Genomic DNA, 21,191 nt, shown 5'->3' with positions numbered 1-21,191 from the left:
CTCCTATTTCTAGTATCTTCATTTTTTAAATGATAATGAAATGAATACAAGAAATACATTTCAACTTCTGAACATTATCCTTTTTTTTTTTTTTTTCATTTATAAACAATTTAAGGCACTTACTTGCTCACTTACCTGTAAAACATAAAGTAATATTTACCACATGTCCCAGTTCACAAATGCTATGAGTAATCACAGAATCATAGAATGGGTTGGAAGGCACCTCAAGGATCATCAAGCTCCAACCACTGAGCCACAGGCAGTGCCGCCAACATCCACATCTAATTCTAGACCACTTTACTTCACAATATAGTCAGGGCACATTAGATAATTTTATGTATAGTTGGCCTTATATCGTTATTTTAACGAAAGAAATTGCACGAGAGTAGGTAAATATCAACATAGATTAGGACACATCCATGGAAACAGGAAACAAACCTTACTTTCACAGCACAAGTTCTACTTAAGTACTCCACAATTCATCCTGGCAGATGGAGAGTTAAAGGGCTGTCTAACCAGTAGCCCAGTCCAGATTAACTGTACCATCATGTAGAAATAAACTAAACATTTAACTGAAAATTGTGTTCTAAGACAATGCTACATTTCAGTTGTTACTGAACATCTAAAAACCCTACGCAAATTATCACAGTGAATGTCTCAGAATGTTTTTGAATGACTCAAAATTACAATTCTCAAGAATTACAATTACAAGATTAATTATGAGATTAAGTGAAAGTGGTCAATAATTACTTAGAAGACAAATTAACCAGCCAAGAATATAGCTGTATCATGAAGTGCATATTTATGTAAAAACATAAGTTTTTGAATTTGAATGTCAAATAAAACATTGCAAAATCACCTTTAAGTAACTTTTACAGCAGCACTAATTACAGCCACAGTGATCTTCCTGAGAAAGATTCTTTTTTGAGTTCTGTATTTCTATTTTTTCTCCCCTTAGTAAATATGGTATTTATCAACTGAACTGTAACTAAAAGTCCAATTGCTGATGCCATTCAGTAGCTGTTTAGAGGCAACAGGTGATTACTACGCACAAGCATTTACAAAACAAACGCTGAAAGTGGGTGTTTTAATCCAGGTCCAAAGTGTGTTCTCCTCAATATTATACGAAAAACTTTCAATAAACACATGAACTACCTTTAGAAATAATGTTACATATGTTATGTCATGTTATAATGCTCTTAACAGGCAGGATCGTTCACTATTTAAGAGTTCATCAGGAAAGTTCTGACCAGTCCACAAACAGCACTTAATGCATCCAAAAAAAAAAAAAAAAAAAAAAAACAGCATCCTGGCACAACATCAGGCCCCATATCTCTGCAAAGCTTCCCAGTGAACATTTTAATACAACCTGGAAGTCATTTACTCTGAAACAGGAGGAAGATGAGGTACACTAATAATTTGATTAAACAGAGTTCTGAATAAAGAACTCAATATATATGGAACTAAACAGCTCTAGAACTTTCATTAAGAACTTTAAGAAACTGATCATTTGAACAAATCTGAATGGTTTATAAAAGCACTGCTTTGTAGTTAAGTTTCCTGACTCAAGTAAATATACAGTAACTCGAGAATTACAGTGTCTGCCTTCATCAACAGATATTTAAACAACTATTACGTTTATATGCAATACAGAACACAAAGTTGAAAAGAGACAATGGGAATCCCAACGTAATAAGAACAAAGAAGAAAACAGACAGTTTTTTTTAATAGAATATACAAGTTTCCATGAGGATAAATAGATGCTTAGTAATTCAGAACATGGGTGTGGGGAGGAAAAAACACACCAAGCGAAACCAAGTGAAAAAAAGACCACAAAAGCTCTAACACATATGCAGAAGAGAACCAGCAACATAATTTTGACCTTAGGCTATCCTTGCCAGATCCTGGGCAAGAATATATTTAGAAGTGACAAGAGCTAACCTGCCACAAGTGTAACTATCAAGAGAACTGCCTTCAGCACCATCAGGAAAGCAGCATACTTCCTGTCTTGTACAAAACAAAACTAATACAAATATTCTTCCATCTTACTCAACAGTAAAGCTAAGTTAACAAGTCAGTAGTTGCTGCAGAAATCATGTTTGAGAAAAACTTATTTAATGAGTAATCGTAAAGAAAATAATTGATCCGTTTAAAACTACCTAAGTGAGTTTCTATTAATCAAAAAATTAATTAAACTCGTTGAAGATGCAGATATCTGGTGTTTTCCAAAAAAAAAAAAAAAAAAAAAAACCACTAATTAAAAACATCAATGTACCTAAGAATACCAGCAGATCTCTGGAAAGATGTAGTGGAACCTTAAGAAAAATATAACAGAAAATAAAAATATTACTTGTATTTTGTATTGTTCACAGAAGAATTAGTCATCCAAAACAAGCATTAATTAATGAGGTAAATCTGCTCGATGCCTACACTGCAGCAATTAGACTTGTCTAAGGCTCATTAAAAAAAATGTACTTTAGAATATTAAGCAGTATTCAGCTTGATATGAATGGAGAGGTAGCCTCACTGAAACAAGCTCCTTTCTAGGTTGCAGTGCACTGTGTTATCACTGTCGAAGTCTTCCATTCTGCCAGCTACTGAAGCAAAACAGAGGCTAAGCAGAAGGTCAGGTCTTACTGCTCGCACTGAGAAAAAAGCAAAAGGCACTGCATCCCAAGAGAGAGAAACTAGGAGTGTAAATAAGTTCTCCTCACATCCAGCAGTTCCTCTAGAATTCTATGGACTCACTTATCACTCTTTAGGTGTTTTGTTCTTCCTTCAGTGCAGACCCTTTGAATAAAGATAAACTTAGCTAAGTACAGGAACTTATTTGGCTGCAAGTTTCAATTCAAGTAGGATCTCAGGATTCACACAAGTGGATAAGTCCAAAATAGGTACTGAATAGACAACTGAAACTGAACGTTATCTCTTCTTAGTCTGGATAAACACATGTAAAAAACTCCAAGTTAAACTTAAGTCCAGTAGCTGAGGAAAAGAAAATGAAAATGATTAAGGCAAATGTTAATTTTAGTCTCTTAAATATGTACAGCATTTAACAAAATAATTACATTAATACGAGATTTTTTTTCTATTCTACAAATGCTTCGTTCTTGTATGTCAGAAGGCAGAAAACTCAAGGAAACTCAGTATTTGTGGAACTCTGTTAGATAGTTAGCAGTATTTGTGGAACTCTGTTAGGTAGATTTATTAAAACTTGTGAGCAGTAATAAGTTTCATAAACTACATTAAACATATGGACTATAGTCCTCAGATTTGCTTTCTAATGGAGCTTTTTAAACTGCACCTACAAAATCCATTAAACAAGGAGAAACTAAGCAAGCAAGTTGAGCATTTTATAAACAAGCACTAGATGGCAGCTGAACTCTTTCCATTAATAATTAAAAAAAAACAAAAAAACGCATCTGTTTCCTCTAAGGCCTCATGAAAAACTATGACTGACAAAGGCTGATGGCCGTTTGCCATTGTATAAGAACCATCTGCAGAAAAATGTTCTTTAAGTTTCCTGGTCCATTTAATTCATAAACAGAAACAACCTAAAAAAAAAAAAAAAAACACAGGGACAAAGATCTGTATCAGTAACTGTAGATGAGAACAATCTCAGGAATGCCTACAAGTAAATTCGTACTGGAGATCTATGCGTATTTGATATAGCACATTAATGAACAAAAATGACTTCTGAATGGTCACTTGTTCTTTCTACAAGTTTACAGGAGGTAAATATTAGTACGTTCTAAACATTCTGTGCAAGCATTACTGCACCAGGTAGAAGATCCAAATTTTACAGTGTTAGATATTCATAATAAAGCTTAACATAGGGAAAAAAGATAATGTATCTAAAATATTAATAGTTTGCACATACTGAAATATGAAATTGCTAATAAAATCTAACATTCCAATGATAATTTGCTCCATTACTGAAAAATCACCTCCTTGATGCACATCAATTTAGAAAGTCAATTATGAATCACGCTAAAAATGGTCACAGAATTAACGCTAATTAAACCTCCAAAATACCAAAGCAATTTATGGAATAAGATGTATCTCTGGAAATTTTTGTTAATGAATTTATTACTGGAAAACTGCCTTAACTGAGTTTTCTCCTCAACAAGGTAAGAAAGAATTCTGCATACAGTGTGAATGCAAACTTCTTGTCTAACTGGTGCTTTGGTAATGGATTAGAAGGTGGAACAAAATCTGTTCAGTTCTGTTCACTGCAGTATCTAGATGTCAAAAAACAGACTGCTGAATTACAGAGGTGTAAGAAAATCCAATTAACATTCTTCTCTCAAAGAAATCTACCACTGAAGTTGTATGGGAATGTAGAAACGAGCCATTCCTCAGATACACCACAGCAGGCTTGAAATAGTTGATAGGAGCGAGGAGGAAGCTTCATTTAAAAACTGCTCTAAAGGGAGAGAGTTCTTAGGACAAAGACATCAAATTGCATTAACCACCTTTCTGGCATTCCTCAAACTACAAACTTTGCTGTTGTTCTGACATGTTCTTTTCTGATGGCTTTTTTTCTTTTTTTTTTAACCCTCCACTGTGTTACACCTTTCAAATCCATTATATCTGCGCTGTTGAAGCAACCTCCGCTGCTCGAGTGCCTGCCACTTCATTCTGCTATTAACGCTACATACTCAGCAGTGGAGCTTTTGTCTAAGAAAATGAAAGGACAGGAAACTTAGAGTTCATTTACAAAAATAAGAAGTGTAAAAATTAAGTATGAATAAAAAGTCTCCCACAAAAGGAGCAGTAAGCTTTCAGAAGTTGAAACTGATTGTCAAAAAACAATTCCTTATTTGTGAAGCTACGCTTGAAAAGGAATAGGTGAACGGTTGGACTGGGTGATCTTTTAGGTCTTTTCCAACCTTGGTGATTCTATGATTCTATGAAAAGGGGAAGGTCCCCATGCAGGAATGGGAAAAAAGAGGAGAGAGGCATCTAAAAATCTCAATTCTATCTTTAAACCATCAGTAAGAAGAGCTGCTGAAGGACAGTACTATAGCTACTATTTCATTAAGTACAATATCTACCTAATATTTCACAATATTATTTTGGAAACAAACATGTGTTCCACAAAAAAGAAGAACAGTATTTCCACAAATTCGGGGCTCTTTTGTAAACACTTGAGAACGATTTCAATACACAAGACGTAAATTATTCTCTTCTCACTCTTTTACATCAATGACAGCAGTTAAAAAAAAATACTCCCTAGCAATTATTTAGAAATTATTTAGCAAAAAGACCAATTCAGAATGTGTATCTGCATAAGCCATTCACAATTGGATACTAACCACTGCACAGCAAATAATATATTAAAAGCACTTAGAAATAGAATAAATATTTTTTATTTAAAGTATATTTGTGCTGCTGAAAAACATTGTTTATTTATAATCACTATCTCCATGCTCTCCTTTCAGGAGAAAAGACATATGCAAAATAAAAATTATAGGAAAAAGATATCGTATCATTTATTAGAATGCATAAATATGGTCAGGTATAATAGCAGATTTCAACTGAACATCCTTTGTGTAGCAAGGTAGAAAACTCTAAATGATGTGGAAATGTAAATAACAGCTTACCTACTATAGATTGCACAACTAGTTTGATAAACTGTCTGGACACCACTAGGAAGCCCACTGGATTAGCAGTCAATGCAATCAGATTTTTTTATACACATACAACATCACCATAAATGCTACAGCAATGACAACGCTCATACAGAAAACATTTACCAACTGTAACTAAACCAAACTGCTAATTGCATGAAGTTCCATTACAATAAATTTTTGAAAGAGGTCACACTGAAAAATAAAAGTTTAACAAGTTAGGATAAAGACACAGAAAGAAGCTTTAAACAGGAAAGCCTGATACAGCAGCTTGTATGACAAGTTCCAACTCCGGTTGCCATCGCACTTACCATTTATGTCCTCCTTTTATACTGAACAGTAATAAGGAATAGGATATAAGTGAAGGAAGCTTACTTTTCAAGGCTTTTAAGAAACAAAAACAAGCATTAGAAAATTATCGGTTGCCTTCTAAGTACACGGTAGGCAGAAGACTTCAACGTGTTACATAATTTAAGCCAAAAGAGTTCATCAAGACCAGATATGATTAAAAACTACACCCCAGTTCCATGAGATGTTGTGCTAACAAAGAAGCAACTTTATACTCTCAAAACTGAAATTAGCTTTTTTCAACATATGCACAATGGTAATCTAGGACTAGATGAAACTACCACATGCTCTCTGTTTACAGTAAACAAATGAAGAATAAATCAAAAAAACTTCAGCTGTATAAGAAGTTCTATTAAATAGAGTAAAAGATGCATCATTTTGCTACCTCCAGATAAGATTTATAATTCTTATTGGCTCCAAAATGCAAAGGCTTTTTCAAGCCTCCATTCATACATCACAACCTCAACACAGATCTAAAGACATGTTGTAACAAATGCTTGTAAAATGATATGTCATGCTTTGTTTCATAGCTGCCCTTATTAGAAAGGTGTTAAAGTAAGTAAGCAATAAATCACTCCCAATGCCCTTAAGAGGAAGAATTAAAACTGGAGGCAAAGTAGTCATCACATGACTGTAACACTCCTCAAAACACGGGAAAACCGATTAATTATTGTATATATCACTTCGAGTTCACATGATATAAAAAGAAGATGGCTATGCTTCATATTCCTTCAGTCGACCTGTATCTCTTTTGGCAGACTTCTCACTGCACAACTACATCTATATAATCTCACACCGCATGATATTCCAGATGAATGAATAAAATCCCCACAAATGAAACTCAGTAGGAGAGCTCCACACACTCTAGAACACTCCTTCCAACTCTTTTTCCCACAAAATTTCAGTGTGTAAAATCACATAAATTACAGTGATTGAAATGCTTTCCACCTGAACTATTCCTCTTTCTTCCTTACGCTATGACATTTTCCTATGTCTAGCACACAATCTGAAGAGCTTCTGAAGAGCTTCCAAATTTAAATATGCAGAACAGTATGAAGATGGCAAGCAATTCAAGCTCATAGACTAAGTAACCTTACCTCAAAGAGCTGCAAAAAGCAATTAAATAGAGGCTGCTGTGACCAGCATTATCCAGCACTCCCTCAACCTTGAGCTGCAGGGAAAACACTGCTACCCAACAGCAAAAGGAACTGAAGGAAGCTGCTGCCATCTCTTTCCTGCAGCTCTCAGCAGTGAGCAACAGGGATCTTGTAGCTCAGCCGTGGGATTACTTTGACACATAACTTACACAATCACAAAGTCAAACTGCCCCCAAACGATGTTATGATAGTAACATGAAATGAAATTACATACTTGGCTCTAGAGAAGTCAGAATCACTTCAGTATCACTTCTAGATTACATCAGATGATTGCTACATCCTGTTTTGCAAAATATGACTTACCAGTTTAATAACAGGAATACACTGAAGGATATTTTAAGTTTTCAGTTCTAGATCATCATCCCCCCAAAAATGTATGCTTAAACAGTTTTCCTTACAGTGAGAGCACGCAGGGAAATAAATTACCACCTATTTCCAGCTGTGAGTTTCTCAAACAATCAGCAAAATCAACTGACAGCAGTTGGTAACATCACAAAGGAACTATTTTGCTTCCTCTCTATCTTTACTAAGAATCCTAAATGCAACAGGAAAAATAAAAGATTCCTGTTCTATCTTCTCTTGGGAGGTCTCAGAACATATTCAGTACACTCTTCAGAGTGTTCTACAGGCAGAGGTATTGTATAGCATGTAAAATAAACATTACTTCCACAAAGCACAAATCAGAAAGCAGCTGAGAAACCAGCAATTCGTTTTCATTTTATGCATCAAGTTGAACCTGTACAGAGGATCACTATGTGCATTACCTACTGCTTTCCCACTAAAATCTATTTTAGCAGTATTTTACTACATAAAATTAAAGCACTTAACTGTTTTGTGCTCACTTCACTGTTCTGGTTGGTAGAAACCATACCTATGACCAAAAGAGATCATCCTGAAAATTTAGGAAGCTGATTCCTCTGATATCTCCATTTTGCTGTTCCCTCCAGATGAGACTTCAAAGGCTGAATAGACCTAAATACATTACTGCTACATTCTTTAATGTAGCAACTGTGGCAAAGATCTTTTTCTTCCTTTGAACATTTTGGTCATCTTCAGTACAGATCTGGAGATTTTCCTCATCTAGTCTAACAGAAAGCTCTCAAAGAAAGGGATTTTAGGCTTCATGTGAAGCTCCACTGCCTGTTTCTAAAGTATATGATTAATAATAAATTAAGCATAACACATAATAAGCAATCGAAGAAGCTTTGCAGTATGAATCATTTAAAAACTAAATTTTTCAGCTCAACTAAGGCACCTCTTCATGCCCATAACTATCCAGTCTCTAACCTTCCACTTAAAAAAGCTAAATGATTTCTTGGAAAACTTCACTTCCTGAATAAAAAAGGAAAATGATAATTTGAACACCTTCAATTAGCTGAAATGTTGAATTACTTATTTTCCTACAAGATAGTGAAGTCATAGTTCAAAAAAATTACACTACTAAATTTGTGCCATTCCATTCATGAGAATAACGGAGTTCTGAAGGAAAAACAGCACATGAGATGTCAGTTCAATAAGACAAAATATTAAAAAACCCTGAAAACTACAGTAAAATATTTACTATTTCAACTTTAGTCAAAGTTCTACTTACATTGTCCATGAAATTTGGCTTAAATCCTCCCTCCTGCTGCCGTCTCAATTCCTCCTGTTCCCTCTGGCGTAGCATCTCCTCTTCACGCCGTCTATGTTCTTCTTCATGTCTAGGATATTTTTCAAGAATTACATAAATTAAGACTCATGATCTGTTCGGGCTCATAACCAGTCTCAGGAGATAACATCAGCACATAAGATAACTACCTACTAGCTTTTAATACAGAGTAAGGCACTAATCTGCTCAACCTGATGGGCTTGAACCTTACTGAAATGTTTCTGTTTAACAAGTATTCAGGTATCCACAATACCAACATTCTTGTTCTTCTGCCTACAGTTAATCTGTACAAACAAGTAAGCAGGTTCAAAAGCTTTTAAAAAAAAAAAACCAACACTATGGATTACAATATTTCAACACTGCCTACAGCCAAACTGCTAACTCTATACAGTATATTGTTCTTTTGTGTCCTCTCCGTTTCTTGAGACATTTAATATAAGTAGTTGTAAGTAGTACACATATTGCTTCAAAACCAATGCTGAAATGAATCACCCAGCACCTCAGTATGCTCATATCCACTATTTGGTCCCCAAAATTGTCCAGCAAGCATCAAGGAATGTCATTGGGTGCCATTTTTTCTGTACAGAGTTATTCAATGACAACTCAGCTTCATACATACTTCCATGTCAGACATCATTTCATCAGACAACCCCTCTGCTCCAACTCTCACACGGCCACAGATGTTACAGAATATTGGTGCAAAGGTTCAACCTCTACTGCTTTACCACCAACATCCACCTCAGACATCATGGGCCAACATCACAAGATAGGAGGAATTACATTCTGAGCAGCCCCTGTATTCATAAGAATCAGCTCTTAAAGAGAAAAGCAATACATCAGAAAACAAAGTGCCACAAAGCACTACAGTAAGACGAGAAAACACTCCCAAAACTCTTGACTATAAATCTGCAATGCTACACTTCTACACGCAGTAGATGAATACCCCCCAATCTTCCAAGTGTGTTCTACTACAGCTCCATTACAACTATGCTTCCATCACATTGAAAAATAAGTCATCATATGAAACATTCACATTACAACATCTCTAAGCTTGTTAGAAAACTCAGATATTTACAAAACAACTGAGCTGAAATAAATGAAAAAAAATACTAGAAATACTTGCAACTAGTCTTTTGTATCAGCATAAGTGACCATTCTTCTCTGCAAGAATGTTAACAGAAACGTTTCCTGTTATGATTTTGAAAAACAGTTTTTAAACGGTAGACATTCATATTTTGTATTAAAAGCTCTGCACACCAAAGTATCTAAACTTGTGCAGGCTGACAGCAGATGCACACTTTAAATTACTGCCACAACTTCATACAGTACAAGACAAAAATACCTCAACTGTATCTGCTTGCGTTTCTGAAGTTCTTGATTCCGAAGTTCTTCCAAACGTCTCAATTCTTCCTGACGCCGCATGAGATCTACCAGGATTCAAAACATAATGAATATAAAAGCTCTCAATTAACAACACAGTAACAACAACAAAATCACTATCAGATTACCATTCTAACAATAATCAATTTTAAAATTAAAGCCATTTCTCAACACGTCTAAGCAGCTCCTCCCATTCAGCCAAGCTTGCCATATGAAAAACCACAAGGACCCAAGGCTCACATGCTAAGGCACTACACTGGCTATGCCCTCCAAAGCAGGTGATGGATGCAGAAATTTGAAGCCCTAAAACAAGGAGAAGGGGAGCTTAAGAAAAAGTCGCGATCACTTTAACCACGTCCTGGTTTTGCAGCTTTGGCAAGGTATCCATTTTCTCACAGTGCTGCATACTGCTGAAGTCCCTTTAGCAAGGAAACTAGTGCAATTCATATTCTCCATCATCTATTGCAGACAACTGCACAACACACCACAAACAAGTGAAATGAACTTGAGGTGCACGTGATCTGAACCTCTGGAGTGATTAATCATGACTGGTCTTACAGTCACTTAGAAATAACTGTAACTGTTAACACTACCAGAAAGAAAAGCCACATTCTTCCTTAAAAAACACTTTAAAACGCTCTTAAAAAGCAAGCCAGAACTAATAATAATTACTTTAGCACTATTTAATGCTGCCCAGTCAGACCACTGATTTCTGTCTGGAAACTCACGCATTCTTGAGTGAATATTAATTCCACCTCTTGCCACAATAAAAGCAGCTGTTTGCATATTCCATCTTCATAACATTGGCCACGTTATTTACAGACACCATTAGATGTGTTTTATGCTTGAGTTCAACTACTCCACACATTTTTACACGCATTTTTTCACCACATCAATTAAATCATTTTATTTACTCTGCAAAAAACTCAAGCTTGCAGCAGCACATATTATTATAAACTTTTACACTGCTACGTTTACCAAAATATCATGCATTTGTTTTCTTTTAACACAGATCACCAGAATTTTACCATATATTTAAGAAAGTTTACCAGATAACATCCTTACAGACAGTGTAAGTCTTCTCTCATGTTTTGCAGGCCTGCCTTTACCAACTTTGCAAAGTCAATGTATTTACATGGACTAATGATTAAAGCAAAGATTCATTCAAATCAAAAAGTCACAGGACCATTTCCTTACAACAGTGCATACTGCAGCAGGCTTAGCCAATGCTATCTTCTTACTCTGCCAGACTCCTTAAAGTAACATTTAGATTGGTTCAGAGTAATCATGAGATCACGAATGAACCCACTGTGCATTCAGCATTGGTCACTGTGGGAAAAGGTATCTGTCTTCATTCTATTTCCCACTTACCTATCATCCCCTTTTTCCTTACATTAATACACTGCAACAGTTTCTACCTTCTCTCTACTGCTAACTGCTATGAATTTATCATTTTCTCCCCTCTAAGCTCTACAGCCCTAATTTCACACACTTCTAAAAATTTTCAAGGCCTGTTTCTGATTACTGTCCTTCCTGAAACTGTTAGAACTTAAAAGCTCAGCTTAACAATTAGGTTTGGTACCACCCGACAGCGGCAGAATCTTGACACAAAGCTTCATTAGCTAGACAAAAATAAAGATCTAGATGTTTGGGCTGTGCACAGAGCCTCTCATATTAGAGGATTTGCAATACTGCTGATTCTGGACTGACATTTATTGGACATGGGTCCTTTCTCTGAACAGAAAAAAAAACCGCACTGAAGCTGATAGCTGTGAAACAGATGGAAAGCATGACTATTGGCTTCCTCATCTTCTCATGCCTAAAGAAAAAAGACAGATGTTTCAATATTCAAATTCTTGCAGATTCAAGGACTGAAGGTGAAAGTGACCCCTCATCTCAGGGGTTAATCCTACACACAACCATACCAAGACCAAAAAGCTGCATTGTTTTAGCTGCTAATTTTTCAGGTTCTAAAAACAGAAAGCAAATGGCCACTTTCCATGCAGAAGAATGAAGTTTCTGAGTAATCTAGTCAAATCTTCCAGTACTTTGTCAAACTATTTCACTGTCATTATGAAGAAATATTTACACAACTCTAAAGCATACCAGCAATAGGCAGATCAGAAATATCATGCCAATTTACTTACACATGGAAGCATGTATTCTGCTTTACAAATTACTTCTGACTCAATCTGTCAAAACGTGACACTTAAAAATGAGAAATCACACACGTTGAAAGAATGAAGTCTCTACCTTCAGTGTTAATACCATGCCATGAAAACTCAGGTACTTCAACCAGCATGTTCCAGTCCAAGTCCCAACACCTCTGATAAAGCAATTTCATTAAAACTCGATCTCCTTTGTCTGCTAAAGTATATGGATTGTAGGAAACTCATTCTTCTCATCTTTTTAGCTCCTGCTAACTACTATGCTATAGTTTTACATTCCATGTTCCAGAATAACTATTTCAACAACCTTTGCAACCAGTCATTTTGTTTGTGCATCGGGTATGCAAAAATAGTCATTCCTGATTCTGATGTTTTATGTTTCACTGCATCTTTCTTAAAAAGCACACAATTCAATCTCATCAGGTTACTTTCATATACACTGAAGCTGAAGAGTTGGTAAGAGAAAAAAAAGAAAAAAAAACAAGAAACAGGCTGACAGCTGAGCTATTCAAATTCCTGCATATCAATAAGCTCAAATCTGAGCACCTGCACAAAATTCCAGGTTGTTTAGTACCAAAGAGAAGTGCTCCATTATAATCAAGAGGAATGACAAACCCTCTTCCCACAGCAACAAAAAGCCAATCTTCTCAATGGAATATTGACATCAGAAACATCCTTATTCCAGTGGCTCTTCAGCAGAAGAAATAGTCTTTTTCTTTCTGTGTAAAAGTGGATCTTAAAAGATATTCCAAAAAATGAGAACTTTTTCCTTCAGCATCCATAAAAGGAGCTACAGTAACTATTTGGCATTTGAAATTTGTTGTTTTTTCTTATTTTATTATGCTCTGTATTGCAGCACCAGATCTTACATAAACACAGTTTCTCACTTAGTGCAAGCACGCTCATTGAGAAACAAGATAGGTGAACTTCTTCCTAATGACAACTTCCAGTTGTAGCAAAACTAATAACTTTAAAAACTAAGATTAAATGGTGTTCTGCAGTTCTCAACTGAAAGCAATGCAAACAGCAGTAATTATGGGCCACCAGCTTTTGGGAAAAGACTAACAGGCAGAAAATATCAGCTACTTGCCCTGTTTCTGCTTTGCCACAGAAATACAAGCTCAACTCAGCTCCATTCCCAAAGGTAGGGCTTGAAAACAGTTTCTAAAGGACTTTCTCTCCCCCAAAACTACAGAAAGGGAACATATCCACAAAGTTAAATAAGAGTGATGCACCATTTTATACTTTCAAGAATAATGTAGCTTAATGACAACTGTCACTTACTTTGAGTTGCCTACAACAATCATGCATACAGATTTCTCAGTTGGGTTTCAAATGTTAAAAAAAAAAAAAAAAAAAAAAAAAAAAAAGAAAGGAGTAAAATTATTTTGGATTGTATTGGAGAGGCACAATCAGCTGTAACTACGAGCCATCATTTTACATTTTTTTTCCTGCCCAGGACACACAAGCAGTGCTGTGTCCCATCTAGTATCATAAACAACACCAACAAAAAAAATTTTACAGATGAATTTGAGGCTACCATTCATTCTTGTGATATAAACTATTTACAGCACAAAAACTTAAGTGAAAAAATACACCTAGGCAACCTCCCCTTTCTCAACTTCTTAATCCATTACTGCAAACCCTCAAAGACTACACAAACAGAAAAATACTACTTCCTTTGCCTTGGTTCAACACATTTAATTAAATAGCATCTGCCAGAAATCTCTGCATTTAACATACAGCTCAATATGCTACAGACAGAAAATTTGTGAAAAAGAAAGAATTAATGCTCATACATTATCTGATTTTTTACCTTGCCTCATCAACATTAGCTGATGCTCATGTCTAGCTGCTTCCATTTCTGCCTCTAGTTTCTCTTTGGCTTCTCTAATGTTCCTGTCAACCTGTTCACGCTGTTGCTTTTCCATCTCATCAAGAGCCTTCCAACGTGAAGCATACTCAAACTCAAATGTTCCAGGTTGAGCAAAACGTGGAGGCTGTTCTCTTTCCCTAATAAAAATTTTGCAGTTAAAATGTACAGAAGGACACATTAAGATCAACAGCCATAACAGCCAAAGAATTCACAATCAATCACTTCAAATGTAGGAATCTGATGCAAAGTCAGATCTGCGTCGCAAACCAGTTTGTCAGTTTAATTCAGCTGTTAATGTGGTAAGTAATCTGATCAGAGAAATCTTGCAAATAAATATCTACTCCATTTATATAATCAACACAAAAACGTTTAATTACCATGCTACAAAACATTTAGCTGTGACATTAGAAGGGTGAACCCAGCTAATCTAAAGTGGTCACATCATATAAGAAATTAAGTGCATATTAAAGCTTACTAAACAGTTCAGACTGTTAGTAAGAATATTTAAATATTTAAAGGAGCCAATACTTCATTCACATTCTAACACTAGTGCTTTAATGATTTTTTTTTTCCAAGTATTACTCTACAGGTTTAACTGCTTACCAGAGTAAGTATTTTAGTTTCAAGCTGCAACATTTCTAAATAGCAATCAGATCTGAATGTTACAAGTAATATTCTCTAACGAAGGAAAACCCTCTTTCACCTCATGCTAAAGACTCTTTTTTGCTCAAAATTACATCCAAATCACAGAAGCTGCCAAGATTTATACCTCAGTGACTCTACAGAGAAGGTGGTGCTAGTCAAGAGGATAGAATTCTGTGGGTGTACACATCTCTGCAGGATCAGACCACAGCCCAAGCTCACAAAAGACTATCAGCGACTGGCAGTAAGCTCCAGCTGATTTCAGCCAAGACCAGGAATCTCTACCTCAGTAAAATCACAGAATGCTAAACCGACAAGACTCCATTTTACTGTGATTAGGAAAACGAAAAAATTTGCTTGTTAATCTTTAGAAATCAGTGGAACAGTACAATAGTTAGGTTGGAAGGAGCCTAAAAGATCCTAAGGTTCAACAGCAGGGACCTGGGGGTGCTGGTGACAGCAGCTCAGCACCAGCCAGCAGTGCCCCAGCAGCCAAGGGACAGACCACCTTTTGGGGAGCATTAAACACAACATGGCCAGCCAGTCCCATGAGGCAATTCTCCCACTGTGTTTAGCACTGGTGCAGCCCAGCCTTAAGTACTGCATGTAGCTCTTGGCTCTAAAGCATAAAAAAGATGCAAAGGTACCCAAAAGCATTCAGAGGCAGGCAATAAAGCTGGCAGGACTGCAGGGTACATCCTATGGGTGGCAGAACACACTGTTTATCTAATTTAGAGAAAAGGAAGGGAAGTGCAGACAGAAGTACCAGGCTCTTCTCTCTAGTAACCAATGACTAATGGGAGACAAGGAAAAAAATTCTTTACCATGAGGGTGGTTCACGCCCTGTGCTTGTTGGTGGTCAAGAGGCAGCTGGATAATGCCGTAACTTTTGGTCAGCCTCAAGTGCTCAGGCAGTGGACTCAATGATCTTTGAAGGCCACTTCCAACTGAACTATTCTAATGCCAATTCTGAATACAGAAATGACACATCGCTGTTCTGTGGGAAAAAGTTAACTGACCTAACATCTGGCTTCCTCTTGGCTGTACAAAATAAACATACACAAACCTGAAATAAAAATATTACCTTACTAAATACTTACTTAGTATCTTCATTTTATAAAGTTAAAAGTCAAACCGAACTTACTTGTGGTACTGTTGTGTTTTTTGCATTAGCTTCTCTGGGAGCCCATCCTCATCATCAAATTGCTCCATTGGCTCTACAACAACAGGCCGAGGTGTTCTGGAAGAGAATTCCAATTGAATAACTGAATAACGAAAGAAACAGTAAAATAAGCTGCTCTGGTATTTTGAAGCAGCACCTTTGGAAACTAACATACATATTATCTCACCGTCCTGTCCCGCAAATTCTTCTGAAATAACAAAATTCCAATTAATCCTAATTTCAAAAATCACCTTTGAAAGTAACAACTGGTTCTACACCCAAAACCAGCTGTGCAATTCTGCATAGAAAATACAACTTCATGTAGTTTTGGTTGCCAAGAAATACAGGAATATTTGAAGCTGAAAAAAAATCTCAAAAACATTACAAATTACTTAGACAGTGTGGGAACCATCATTATAACAGTACAGCACGAAACAAAGCCAAAAGGTAGCAATATTCACTCTGAACAGATTCTAATTATGGTTACTCTACAACTAAAAACAGCTTGATATTTTTGCAATGATTTTTCTATTTCCAGAATAACTTCTACATAATGTGGAATGCATTCTTGGAGTTTGCAGTATTTGAAGTAATCAGAGTCAAGTATTAGCTAAGGATGGATAACAATAAAATCTTCAATTGTATATAAGAACTACACCAGTTTTGGGAGCATCTAAATAATATCTTAAAATTTTACGAGCTACAAAGGTCCTATTGTCAAAACGCCAGCACTTTGGATTTTGTTCCACACTTTAAAAAAAAAAAAAAAAAAAAACCTTTGCAGATCACAGAAAACAAAATGTTTGTATTTTAAGAACATGGACAGCTGGAAAAAATTGTTAGGCATCAAGGGGGGGGGGAAAAAACAGCCTGGAATCGCAGCGTACAGCATTTCAAGTATTTCTCCTCTCTGAATAGAAAGGAGAAATCTTAGATCTCCTTTAAAATATCAAGTTCCTAATTTTGAAGCAAAACAAAAACCATCACAGCACAAAAACTATCATAGGAGATTCATATTAATTACATTAGCTTTGGTGTCTGATGTGTTTCCTAATGTGCAGCTGAAAGACAAAGATCAAGTGCTTTTTATTCACTAAGTCATGGTTAGATGATCACTTCCATCAAACAAAGCTAGCCAGCAACTACTAAAACAAGAATATCCTCACTCGTATCCAGCTTCTTTTTCCCCCTGCCACATCTCTCATGCCAAGAATAGTCCTCATGTAACACTATAGCATTCACTGAACTAGATTAGTTGCCTGGTTTGGCTCACCATGCCTCCACTCAAACACTAATGCCAAGAAAATCCACAACAAATAAGAACAAACTGCCAGTGCCTACTGATAATAACAGAGACTTAGACTGAATTTACTATGTATCCACCAGAATTCAGTCCAGTCACACATACGATTTATGATATTATTATCAGCAAGAGGAGTTCCAAATCCTTTTTCCACCTGCCATCTCATCAGAGCAACATATTTTCCTGCCTTACCCTCAGCTGGACCTGGTGCTCTTAATACCCAGGTGAGCAAGCACCTTCACTTTCTAAAACAGCCAAAAATGAACATAACAAAAGCAGCCACATACCTCTCCTCTGTTTCACTAAGCACAGGTGGCTATTGGAAGTATCAAACAGCTCTGAAGGTAAATGCAGCCTGAATCAGAACTGCAACTTCCCAACAGTATGGCAGCAAGCCTTGACACTGTGAAACTGCAGCCCTATTTTCCCAAATTATATGGGGTAAAAAAAAAAAAAAAAAAAAAAAACAAATACATTCTTGAACATCTACCATTTCACTCAGCCTTTATGAAAATACTGGAAGCTGTCCCTAGCTACCATATAAAAAAGCACAGCAGTTAACAACTCTTTTCATTGGGTACCAAAATAAGAGATGGTAGAGCAAAGTACCATAATCCACAAGCTTGCTTGACCTTGAAATTTTTCCAGAAATTTCTGCCATCAACTTGTGCAAAACAAGTTCACAAGAAAGAAAAATCCTACAGCTTTGAAAGATACAAATAAAGCTTTCTTGAAGACAAAAAGCCAAATAACATTTTCCCAAGTTTAAAGAATTATCAGCAAAGTCGCGCCCCCCGTTAGCCAAGAAGCACATCCTTACACGGTATCAGTACTGGGATCAGGAAGAGCTCAATCAGTGAAAATAAAGACTCATTAAGAAGAGCCCTATTAAACAGGCTGGAATCCAAAATTACAAGACTTGTAAGCAAACGAGTGGCTTTATTTTTTATTCGCCAGTGTGGAGAATGATGTATTTCAGGCAGTCACGTAAAGCACCTTTAATTTCTGATCTCACGGCTTTCATGATTTGAAAATAAGAACTATGGAATGCCCGCGAATGCATTTTTCTTTCACATGAGAAATGCATACTCGACACAAACGCAAACAAAATCCCGTGGACTTACGTTGTTAGCAAGAATGCACCATCACTGCATCTTTCTAGAGCTTTCCGTGCCGGAGGTTTTGCCGCAAACTCTACGAAACCTTTTCCTGTAGCTCTGCCGCGATCATCTACTACAACTACAGCTCTCTCCACAGGTCCAAACTGAGAGAATGCTTGTTCCAGCAGCTCATTAGAAACCACGGGTGAAAGATTCTTGACTGTTAGGGCAGCTCCATGCGTAGCAAATCGAATTCGAAGTGGTCTGCTCTTCAAAATAGTACCATCAAGTTCTGCTTTTGCTATTTCGGCCAGTGTCCTAGATTCCTTTTTCAAGATACAAAATATTGTATGTTTTATTTACAAAGACAACAGACATAGCTTTTGTGCTGTTGTTCCTCCCCTCAAACCCCAGAAAAGTAGCATTTTTTCTTCCTTTAATAGGAGCTCATTTTTCATTAGGGTCACTTAGCACTCATTTTTGCCTTCCAAAAGTTCCTATCCACTGACTGCCATAATATGCACTTTTCATCTCGTACGATTTAGTCTAAAAAAAGTTATTTAGATGCACATTTTTCTTACACATCAGAGGACACAGCATTCCCATTATCACAAATACGCCTGCACTGCACTGTAAAGGCTTTCTGCAGAGTTGAGAATTTGACGCCTTTTTATATTTACCTACTGAAATGCTTAGCTTCACACAGGAGCTGTTCTTTACAGAACAGTATCTTCAGAGACCGCACTACAAGACCTAAAGGCCGGTGCTTCTGGTTGCTTTCTGGGATTATTTATTTTTTTTAAATCGATGAAAATATGCTTTGAAAACAACTTGCTTGTTGCTACCATTGGATAAACTCTCCACGTGTGTCTAATTCTCATCATTTCATGAAATTACATTGCAACTGCTGTATTAATTCCTCTCACACTTACAGGTTTTCTGCACCCACATCCATGAGACAAGTCCATCTCAATAACTGCCTTTTTCTCACCTCAGAAACCCTCAACTAGTTTTATACCTGCAATCCCAAATATTTAAACAAATAATTCTCAAAGTGGCAGCCATTTTCTCCACACCTTGACCAACCACACAAATGGTTTAAAAATATTACTCTATTAGTATAGTGCAAAAGGGACATTTGGGTAGATACTGATCTCTACTACGTGCAGAACTGAGTAATGTACGCAAATATATTGCACTCCCTATAGAAAACTGTTAATTCAGGTTGCGAGAACTCTGTCACAGTAAAAAAAAGATAGCAGGATGCCACATTTACCTGTGACAAGCAAAAGATGTAAAAAAAAAAAAAAAAAAAAAAAAAAAAGCGCCTAACCAGCAAAACGTGCAGAAAAATCTTAAGTACAGTTGGCACAGAAAGCACTTTAAAGCTTTTCTCTGAACTCAGTAAATCAGAACATCCTAGACGTGGCAGTCAGGAAAACTAATCCTGCACATGGAACTGAAAAATGTAAATGCAGCATGACACGCTTTGAGGATGATTTCTTTTTTGAACACTTGATTTGAAATAATACTGGTTAAATTATATGAGCCCGAGAATCGTTAAATTCAGACAATTCTAAGTTTCCAATTCGGTACAAGCGTGAATTACATGTTCTGAGCTTTCAATACGTGTGAGCAATGGTATTTCAAAACAGATCCGTGCAATCTTTAAAATTAACTGCATGAGGAAATACTCATAAAGAACCGCGCAAAACGAAATTTGCTTCGGCACCGAGAGTCCTAAAGTACAATAAAACGCTCCCAGTTAACGAAAGAAAAATCGCTTTACGGGTATTCAACGAATGGAGCAGATCGCACAAGAACTCCCGCTGGCCGAGCTGCGGGAACAGGGCGAGCAGCCCGTCAGCGGGGGAGGAACCCGAAACCCGCACGGCCCCGAGGGGGGAACGCCAAGGGCTTACAGCGCGGCTCCGGCTGGGGAGCGCGGGGCGAGGGGGCGGAGAGCAGCGCGAGCAGCGAAGGACAAAAAGGGAACGCGGGGCAGCGGCTGCGCTTCACGGCCGCCCCGCGGGGAGAGCGGGGCGGGCTGGGGTGGGGCAGGGCCGGGCAGGGCGGGCCGCAGAGCCCCGCGAGAAGCTCACCAGGCGGATGAAGCCGAAGCCGCGGTCCCGGTTGATGAAGACCTCGCTGGGCTCCCCATAGCGCTCGAAGAGGCGCTTGAAATCTTCCTCGGTGATGTCGGTGGGCAGATTGCCCACGAACAGGCGGCAGCGCTGCGTGTAGCTCTTCTCGCCGGGTTTGAGAAAGCTTTTGATGTCGATTGTGAACCCGCCCTCCTGCTCCTCATCCCCGCCCTCCTTGCCCGGCACCAGCGCCATGGCCGCCGCCTCGTTCTCCGTCTCCAGGCCCCGCAGCCCCTTCAGGCCGCCGCCACCGCCCCCCACCATCCCCAGCGGCGCCGCTGGGGAGCTGTTCTCGATCCGCACTTGCTTCAAGTTCCGATTCGCCGCCATGCTCAGCCCTCGCTCCCTTCTCCCCGCTTTTCTCGGGGGGTGCGGAGCCGCGCTCGGCAGCCACTGCCTCCGATCCGCAGCCGATTCAAAATGGCGCCGCAGCCGCCCCCGACGAGTTGCAACGTCCCCGCGGCCGGCCCCGCCCACCGGCCGCTGCTCTCTCTCGCCGGCCGCTACGCCTGCGTGCCGCGCTCCCCGCGGCTCCTCGAAAGGAGGGGGGAGTGGGCTACGCACGCGCCTCGCCTCGCGGCACGGCGGGGCTGAGGAGGCGCTGCGGCCGCCTGTGGCGGGCCGGTCTCC

The 21,191-nt window shown here is 38.0% G+C and overlaps 1 protein-coding gene across 6 annotated transcripts in view; it reads right to left on the bottom strand.

The window, feature by feature from the left end:
- Positions 1–20,993, bottom strand: part of PSPC1 (paraspeckle component 1) — a 64,894-nt gene extending 43,901 nt beyond the window's left edge. For all 6 annotated transcript variants that reach the window (XR_006171956.1, XR_006171957.1, XR_006171960.1 and 3 more), the window contains exons 1-6: positions 20,520–20,993; positions 18,442–18,743; positions 15,997–16,092; positions 14,151–14,347; positions 10,129–10,213; positions 8,730–8,838 (exon numbers count right to left, since the gene is read on the bottom strand). Coding sequence is in view for 1 of the 6 variants with exons in the window: in XM_042838748.1 (XP_042694682.1) it covers positions 8,730–8,838; positions 10,129–10,213; positions 14,151–14,347; positions 15,997–16,092; positions 18,442–18,743; positions 20,520–20,891 (1,161 nt within the window). In the remaining 5 variants the exon portion in view is untranslated. The remainder of the gene's footprint in view (positions 1–8,729; positions 8,839–10,128; positions 10,214–14,150; positions 14,348–15,996; positions 16,093–18,441; positions 18,744–20,519) is intronic.
- Positions 20,994–21,191: the final 198 nt, after the last annotated feature.

Source organism: Centrocercus urophasianus, unplaced genomic scaffold (genome assembly GCF_019232065.1).
Source record: "Centrocercus urophasianus isolate 14NV4802_14NV808 unplaced genomic scaffold, USGS_Curo_1.0 seq_9, whole genome shotgun sequence".
Taxonomy (NCBI): Eukaryota; Metazoa; Chordata; class Aves; order Galliformes; family Phasianidae; genus Centrocercus; species Centrocercus urophasianus.
This window is presented reverse-complemented; position numbering and strand designations above follow the sequence as displayed.